Raw genomic sequence first — 9,231 nt, forward strand, 5'->3', positions numbered from 1 at the left:
TCTCTGAATTTGTGAATGGAATGGTATCTTCTTTTGACCCTTGCATCATTTACCTGCTGTCAGTTATTCATGTGCCCATTACAGCCTTCCTCCTAAAATGCACATGGAGTCTGCGGCCAGGGACAACACTTGACTCCTTTCTATAAAACCCAAGGGGCCTAACAGACCGTGGCAACTGGCAGGCCCAAACCTCTCGCTTTACAGATTAGGAAGAGAGAGGCTAAGTGATTTGCCTAGAGTCAAGGTCATAGTGTTAAGTGACAAAGCTGGGATTCAAACTCTGATACATAGCTGATACAGACTCCCAAGTTCTAACCAACTGTAATAGCACATAGAAAGTATACCTGTGGTAGAGACAATTTTTAATTACGTCCAAGAAAACCTCCACAGGAATTATACTGATAGTTACCTGACAAAGCAAAAATAGAAAGAAACAGACTGACACTCCAAGCTCCTTTCTGAAAGTGTATCTTAAAAACTCAACCTGTTTTATTTAATCGTTACATATCTCAACGTTAATAGCTTCTAACAACAAAACTTAAATATCCAGTTATTTAGGCAGCGACCGTCAGGCTTAATTTCCTTAAAATGATTGTGTAATTATTTTGAATAACAGAATATCTCTTATTTGTTAAGCCAATGATGACCATCCTTCACCGACTGAACAGATTCTTTAACGACCAGTTTAATAAATCAGTATCTATATAACCCCAAAGACCAGCAATTTGAAGTGATTCCATATGCTGAAAAAACATTCAGATGATTTGAATTCTGAATGTTAAAACCTCAATACAAACACAACTTACAATCACCAAGCACAGACTACATTAAGACCTGAGACAGAATATTTTTATTTCGTTCAAGTAAAAGCTGCTCACTGATTAGGTTGATCTAGAAGTTTCTCTCACTGTCCCAATATGATGCAAAAGAAAACGGCGAAAAAGAAAGGAAAAGACTGTAAGACCAGAAAATGAATGTGAAAAAGAGTTAAATGCCTTGATGCTTAAGCAATTACAGCTCAATAAAGCTCGACATTTTCATAGGGGCATCGTTTAATAAACAAAACAATAAAAACCCTTTGTGGTGATGATTTAAGTTACCAGTGCAAAAGCACTCAGGTCCAAGAGGAATGAGAATCACTTACTGGGAACAGATTTTTAATTATTTTACCACCTGATAAAAGGAGCACACACCGAACGTAGATATAAATGTATTTTCAAAAGAAAAAAAAAAACGCAGTCTATGCTCGGTAAAGTTCAAGGGCAAAACTGTTTCCAGTGCAACAGAATCCGCCTGACTACAATGTGTAGAGGGGAAAAAAAAAAAAAAGCGAAGACATAGTATCTCTTTATAAAGGCAACAATTTGAGTTACAAAGTAATAACGGGGAAGCCAAAACAGTTTGACAGCCCGCCATAAGGGCCGCCTCAATCATGAGTCACACAATGCCTGCAACCATTTACAATAGTAATTAATGCACAAGTCCCCTAATTAAATTCTAAAAGGGTGAGAATGCTTTAACTAAGTTTACAAGAATTGCTTTTCGCTGTTTTTTGCCACCCCCCCCACCCCCGCCCAAGAAAGGAACACACGCGTAATTACGCATCTCCCCGCAATTCCTCCATCCAGTACTCCCTCCAGCCTCTTCTCCGTGTCTGCTCCCTGCGTGCGATAGAAAATGACACGGGGGAACTTCTAAACCCAGCAAGGGCGAGCCCGGGGGGAAATACACGATTAATGAAAGGGGGTGAGAGGCGGAAAGCGCGCCCATCTTACCTGCTAAGATTCCTTTCTACGTCTTTGGTAGCTTTAGCTTCCAATTCTCTGAAACGGAAAAGAAAAAGGGGGAGAGAGAGAGAGAGAGATGCGCGTGAAAACGGAGCTGCTGCTGCAGAGGCTCGCGCCGGGGCCGGGGGGGCGGGGGCAAGGGAGCCCGGGGGGGCTCTCAGAGCCGCGGGGCTGCAGCCCCGACTGCGGCCAGGCGGCGCGGGCCAGCCGCAGCCCCCGGCCCGGCCCCGGCGGCGCGGCGCGGCCCCTCCGGGCCTCACGTCCGGCCTCCGCGGCGGCGCAGCCGGCGCCCCCTTCGCCGAGGCCCGAGGTCCCGGGGACGCCCGGCGCCGCCGCCGCCGCCGCCCGCGATCGCGGGCCCTGCGGCAGCGCCCGAGGCTCCTCCCGCCCGGAGGGAGGCCCCCGCCCCGCTCACCTCATGTGTGTAAAGTGCACGAGCAAGTGGGGCGCGGCGAGTGAGGCTCGCGAGCCTCAAGCCCTCCGCAGCGCCGCGGGGAGAGGCCCGAGCCGCTGCGCCAGCGCCATTTTCTACCCCGACCCGCTGCCGCCGCCGCCGCCGCCGCCACCGCCGCCGCCACCGCCGCCGCCGCCGCCGCAGGCCCCACACCGGAAGTGAATGCCCCGCTCGGCAACCCCTTCCGGGAGCGTCGCCGCCGCCGGCCTCAAGATGGAGGCCCTAGCAACTGGACCAGCAAACTGGGCAGACCCTTGGCAACCGCGCGGCCGCGGGCCCGACCTCCCTGGAGCGGGTCACAGCCCCGGAGGTGCCCGGCGCAGCGGCTTGGGGGCCCACCGAGTCCGAGCCTACCCTTTCTCGGCGCAGCCGGCTCGGATTCTGACATGAGTTCCCTCCCCTTCTCCTCCTTCTTTGCTGCGACACAAGTTTCCTTCCCCGCTGCCCGGCCCCTCCCCCACAGAAACACACCAGAAAAAAAAAAAAGAATCGCCTAAACCGCAAATTCTATCCCTGCCGCAGCGTGATGAGCCCGCGCGGCTTTTGAAATCCGCCACTTGCAATTATTTTTGACCTTGGGCCAATTATTTAACCTCTCTGCTTCTCTGTTTCCTCCTCAGGTAAAGAATGCATACCTGGGGATGACTGTGACGTTTAAAAGCGACTTTTATCCCTCGAGTTAGGCTGACCATTTGACTCAGCAATTCCTCTTCCCTGAATTTTTGTTCGAAAAATAATCCTGGGGAGCTACAAATATGTCACCATCGTGATATTAAGTCCCGCGTTGATGGCAGTGAAAAATTGTGACGGCGAAAATGTCCAGCATTACGAGGTGGCTTTAAAGACTGAACTACTTCATGTGTTAGGATACTGTTAAAAATGATGGTAAGGAAGAGTAACAGCAGGAGGGGAAATGGTTACGATAGAATAAGTGAAAAAGCAAGTTCCTCAGTAGATCACGTAGTGAAAACATATAGAGTAAGATACATACGTATAGATAAAATTGAAAAAAAAAACCTACCTGTAGATACAAGGTACATGCTTACAGGTAGATACAGGAATATACATACCTGTAGATACAATCAGATACATACATTCGTGTGCATATGTGTGTATTCTTTCAATCCTCTCACAATGTTTTTTTTTTTCCTCCCCTCATCTAAAGATGACTCCAACTCAGTGCTTGAAATCCATTCCTTCTGAGAAACCTCACTACACCTGTCATCCCATTTTCCTCTTTCGACTGACTTTGATCTTTGCATTGTCTTTAAAACATGCCTAAAAGTCTCCCACTAAAAAAATAAAGCTCCCTTGACTTTCCAGTTCCTGTCCTCTGTCAGGGAGATGTGTCAGTTCAGTTCAGTCGCTCAGTCGTGTCCGACTCTTTGTGACCCCATGAATCACAGCACCCCCATGATGGCCTCCCTGTCCATCACCAACTCCCGGAGTTCACTCAAACTCATGTCTATCGAGTCGGTGATGCCATCCATGTGTGCTAAATAGCTTCAGTCCTGTCTCTGCGACCCCATGGACTATTGCGTGCCAGGTTCCTCTGTCCATGGGATTCTCCAGGCAAGAATACTGGAGCAGATTACCATTTCCTTCTCCAGGGGATCTTCCCAACCCAGGGATGGAACCATGCCTCTTTCCTACCCTGCACTGACAGGGGGATTCTTTACCATTAGCGCCACCTGGGAAGCCCCCGATGTGTAATAAGTTAATGAATAAGAGAATGAATGAACGCACAGAAAGTCCTAAAGCATATGTACCAAAATGTTAACTGAAAGTTTAAAATTTCCTTGTCAATATATCTTTTTTCCATTTTTATACAATAAGCTTGTAAAAAAAAATTTTTTTTAATCTCTTACAAAATGTAAAATGTTGTTTAGATGGTAAGTCTTATCTGACTGTTGTGCGACCCCTTGGATTGTAGCCCTCTAGGCTCCTCTGTCCATGGGATTTCCCAGGCAAGAATACTGGAGTGGGTTGCCATTTCCTTTTCCAAGGGATGGAAGAGGATCCCTCTTCCCCATTCAGGGATTGAACCTGAATCTCCCGAGTAACCTGCATTGCAAGTGGATTCTTTACCACTGAGCCACGGGGGAATCTCAATGTGAAATGTAGGGGGCACCGAATAAATATTAGTGACTTCCCTTTTCTTGCCATCATCCCTAAGTTCGATTCATCCATGTGTATGTTTGGTTTGGTTTTCTTTTATTGTTCTTTCTACCGAAAGTATTAAAAAATTATATTACAGTATTTCTTTAGGAATTAAAAAATTAGAATATGTATATATAGAACAGTATGCTTTCATACCAAGTTTATGATAATTTTCCATAAGAGCATAAGGCAATGAAAACAGCTGTTAAGATTAGCTGATTTTCTTTTTAATTAGACTTTCTTAGGTTTGAATAGGATTTCTCTGATAGCTCAGTTGGTAAAGAATCCGCCTGCAATGTAGGAGACCTGGGTTCAATTCCCTGGGTTGGGGAGATCCCCTGGAGAAGGAAAAGGTCAGTATTCTGATCTGGAGAATTCCATGGACTGTAGAGTCCATGAAGTTGAAAAGAGTCAGACATGACTGAGTGACTTTCACTTTCAGGTTTGAATAAATCATTGATTCTCAACTGGGGCAATCTGCTCTCCAACCCTCACAAAGATTTAGCAATTTCTGGTTTCTGAGTATCACAACTAGATACGGCTGGTATCCATGTGGGTAGAGGCCAGGGTTTCGGGGAAACATTCAACCCTGCACAGGAGATTCAACCCCTGCCCCTAACAGGCGGAGAAGGCAATGGCAACCCACTCCAGTACTCTTGCCTGGGAAATCCCAAGGACGGAGGAGCCTGGTATGCTGCAGTCCATGGGGTCACACAGAGTCAGACACGACTGAAGCGACTTAGCAGCAGCAGCAGTCCCTACCAAGAGAGTATCTGAACCAAAATGCCAATAGCACCCAAGTTTGAGAAAAGGTCAGTTTTCATTCCAATCCCAAAGAAAGGCAATACCAAAGAATGTTCAAACTACCACACAATTGCATTCATCTCACATGCTAGTAAAGTCATGCTCAAAATTCTCCAAGCAAGGCTTCAGCAAACCGTGAACTTCCAGATGTTCAAGCTGGTTTTAGAAAAGGCAGAGGCACCAGAGATCAAATTGCCAACATCTGCTGGACCATGGAAAAAGCAAGAGAGTTCCAGAAAAACATCTATTTCTGCTTCATTGACTATGCCAAAGCCTTTGACTGTGTGGATCACAATAAACTGTGGAAAATTCTGAAAGAGATGGAAATAACAGACCACCTGACTTACCACTTGAGAAACCTATATGCAGGTAAGGAAGCAACAGTTAGAACTGGACATGGAACAACAGACTGGTTCCAAATAGGAAAAGGAGTACGTCAAGGTTGTATATTGTCACCCTGCTTATTTAACTTATATGCAGAGTACATCATGAGGAATGCTGGGCCTGAAGAAGCACAAGCTGGAATCAAGATTGCCGTGAGAAATATCAATAACCTCAGATATGCAGATGACACCCTTATGGCAGAAAGTGAAGAGGAACTAAAGAGCCTCTTGATGCTCTTTCACTTGATGAAAGTGAAAGAGGAGAGTGAAAAAGTTGGCTTAAAGCTCAACATTCAGAAAACTAAGATCATGGCATCTGGTCCCATTACTTGATGGAAAATAGATGGGAAAACAGTGGAAACAGTGTCAGACTTTATTTTTGGGGGCTCCAAAATCACTGCAGATGCTGATTGCAGCCATGAAATTAAAAGACGCTTACTCCTTGGAAGGAAAGTTATGATCAACCTAGATAGCATATTAAAAAGCAGAGACATTACTTTGCCAACAAAGTCTGTCTACTCAAGGCTATGGTTTTTCCCGTGGTCATGTATGGATGTGAGAGTTGGACTGTGAAGAAAGCTGAGCACCAAATAATTGATGCTTTTGAACTGTGGTGTTGGAGAAGACTTGAGAGTCCCTTGGGCTGCAAGGAGATCCAACCAGTCCATTCTAAAGGAGATCAGTCCTGGGTGTTCATTGGAAGGACTGATGCTAAAGCTGGAACTCCAGTACTTTGGCCACCTCATGCGAAGAGTTGACTCACTGGAAAAGACTCTGATGCTGGGAGGGATTGGGGGCAGGAGGAGAAGGGGACGACAGAGAATGAGATGGCTGGATGGCATCAATGACTCGATGGACGTGAGTTTGAGTGAACTCCGGGAGTTGGTGATGGACAGGGAGGCCTGACCTGCTGTGATTCATGGGGTCGCAAAGAGACTGAGTGACTGAACTGAACTGAACTGGAACTAACTCCTAGCTCCAAGGAAGCTGAGAAGATGCAGTTTCTTGAAGGTCTTTTCAGAGTGGTTTGACAACCCTCCAGGGCTGTATTATGAAGTCCTGATAAGTACTTTTTGCTTATCTCTTAAACTTGGTTCATAGGGGTAGGTCAAAGAAGGCTACAGAAAACCAGCACTGATTCCTTATCAGAAACCTACTGTGACTTCCCTGGTGGTCCAGTGGTTAAGGCTCTATGTTTCCAGTGCAGAGGGTGAGAATTCAGTCCTTGGTTGGGGAAATTCCCCGTGCAGTCAAAAAAAGGAAAAAGAAACTACTACAGGATCTTCCTTAATATTCTCTCCCTTTATTAATAATTACTCCATCTACTGAATGTCCCATCACCATATAAACATATTCTATTAAGTTCCACAGAAAGAAAAAAATGCACAAAACAAAAAAGTTCCACGGATACCTCATTCCTCTCCAACTTTGTTGTATTCTCTCTTATGAGCAAAACTTCTTGAAAAGGTGTTCTCCACCAGCTGATTCCAGTTGCTCACCTCCTTTCCCAGCCTACTCTAACCTGTCATCCCCACTCCTCACCCCAAATCACTCTTATCAACATCAGAAATAACCTTGATCATCACTAAGTTGTGTCTGACTCTTTGTCACCCCATGCACCATGCTTCCCTGTCCTTCACCATCTCCTGGAGTTTGCTCAAACTCATATCTACTGAGTTGTTGATGCCATCCAACCAGCTCATCCTCTGTCGCCCCCTTCTCCTCCTGCCCTCAATCTTGCCTAACATCAGGGTCTTTTCCAGTGAGTCAGCCCTTCGCATCAGGTGGCGTATTGGAGCTTCAGTTTCAGCACCAGTCCTTCCAGTGAATATTCAGGGTTGGTTTCCTTTAGGATTGACTGGTTTCATCTCCTTGCTGTCCAAGGGACTCTCAAGAGTCTTCTCCAGCGTCACAGTTTGAAAACATCAATTATTCAGCACTCAGCTTTCTTTATGGTTCAACTCTTACATCCAGACGGGCGTACTGTAAAAACTGTAGCTTTGACTATACAGACCTTTGTCAGCAACGTGATGTCTCTCCTTTTTAGTACACTGTCTAGCTTGTATTAATAGCTTTTCTCCCAAGGAGCAAGCGTCTTTTAATTTCGTGGCTGCGGTCACCATCTGCAATGGTTTTGGAGCTCAAAAAAATAAAATCCACCACTGTTTCCACTTTTTCCCAATCTATTTGCCATGAAGTGATGGGACTGGATGCCATGATCTTAGCTTTTTGAATGCTGAATTTTAAGCCAGCTTTTCCTTGTGGCATATGCAATCTAGTTCCTTGACCAGGGATTGAACCCAGGCCCCCTCCATTGCAGGCTCAGAGTCCTAGCTCCTGGACCAACAGGAAAGTCCAAAATGACCTTGAAGCTCCCCAGCTCAATGGTAACATTTCTATTCTGATCTTAATTTACTTCTTAGCTGTATTGTCACAACTGATCAGTCCCACTGTATTAAGAGAGCTTCTTTTCCTGATTGTCTTGGCAGCACATTCTCCTGGGTTTCTTTTTACCTCTCCAGCCATTCATTTTTTGGGTTTCCTTTGTCATCATCTTCATTTCTTCAACAAAGAAATGTTGATCTCCAAAGCTCCCCCTACCCCTCTCTCCTGGGATGGGTAATTTCATCTTTTCTCTTGTTTTTAAATATTATTGAAATGCAGATAACTTTCAAATCCATATTTTTAGCCCATATCTCACATGTATACCCCAGAAGCTAAAATGCCAGTCTGTCTATGCAACAAGTATTTGTCAAGCTATATATGCTCTGGGTGCTGTGCCAGGACACAACTCTGAGCATTACAAGAACAACTACTCCCATGTGTAGCGGCAGACTGTTTTTTTAAAGCAAACTCTGAAGCTCCGGGAGTTGGTGATGGGCAGAGAAGCCTGGTGTGCCGCAGTCCATGGGGTCGCAAAGAGTCGGACACAACTGAGCGACTGAACTGAACCGAGCTAAAGTGTATAATTACAAGCTATAACAAGTGCACAGAAGGAAATGTATGTTGTGCTGAGAGAGAAACAAAGGAACATTATTCTTTGAAAATGTAATGCTTCACCTGAGATCTGAAAGATAAGGGGCAGTGTGTGTTACTGTTGTGGTGGTCAGACACGTATGACTCACATAACACAAGTCATTTAAGTAAGCCAATGCCATTTCCTACAATGAAGCCTATTCTCTAGATTAAGTGAATATTGTTACATGCCTCATGACTGATGTTTACAGTTTGATAATTTGTATATAACATTAAATATGCCTTTCCTACCATAATGTTTTTCTATTTCTGGAAAAATCAGTGACTGTGTCAGGAAATTCTGCTTCTTCTTAGCATAGTAAGAGACAGAGGCTGTTCGAATTAAATGGAAATCTCTTTTCTCCATTTGTCTCTTCCTTGGGATTTTTGGTCCTTCGGTTTCTGAGGTTACCAGAGCATAAATGTTCTTCAAGCCTCTTTTTCTTATCTAAGAAGGGCAATTGGCTAGCCCAATCCTTGGCAAATTATGTACTTGAAAGGATTCTGTTTTTCTCCCAAGTCTCTACCAGATATCATCATGAAATGTATATGTACTTTTAGGTGATTTTTAAATTTAGAAAAATGTCCATGCTGCTGCTGCTAAGTCACTTCAGTCGTGTCCGACTCT

At 45.0% G+C, this 9,231-nt stretch overlaps 1 protein-coding gene across 3 annotated transcripts in view; it reads right to left on the bottom strand.

The window, feature by feature from the left end:
* Positions 1–2,365, bottom strand: part of TNRC6A (trinucleotide repeat containing adaptor 6A) — a 97,596-nt gene extending 95,231 nt beyond the window's left edge. For 2 of the 3 annotated variants that reach the window (XM_055409705.2, XM_055409704.2), the window contains exons 1-2: positions 2,203–2,364; positions 1,776–1,823 (exon numbers count right to left, since the gene is read on the bottom strand). Coding sequence is in view for 2 of the 3 variants with exons in the window: in XM_055409704.2 (XP_055265679.2) it covers positions 1,776–1,823; positions 2,203–2,207 (53 nt within the window). In the remaining variant the exon portion in view is untranslated. Of the gene's footprint in view, positions 1–1,775; positions 1,824–2,202 lie in introns of all 3 variants that reach the window. The other variant, XM_055409700.2, reaches the window with a different exon arrangement.
* Positions 2,366–9,231: the final 6,866 nt, after the last annotated feature.

Source organism: Moschus berezovskii, chromosome 27, assembly GCF_049115385.1.
Source record: "Moschus berezovskii isolate FMDL1 chromosome 27, NW_MosBer_1.0, whole genome shotgun sequence".
NCBI lineage: Eukaryota > Metazoa > Chordata > Mammalia > Artiodactyla > Moschidae > Moschus > Moschus berezovskii.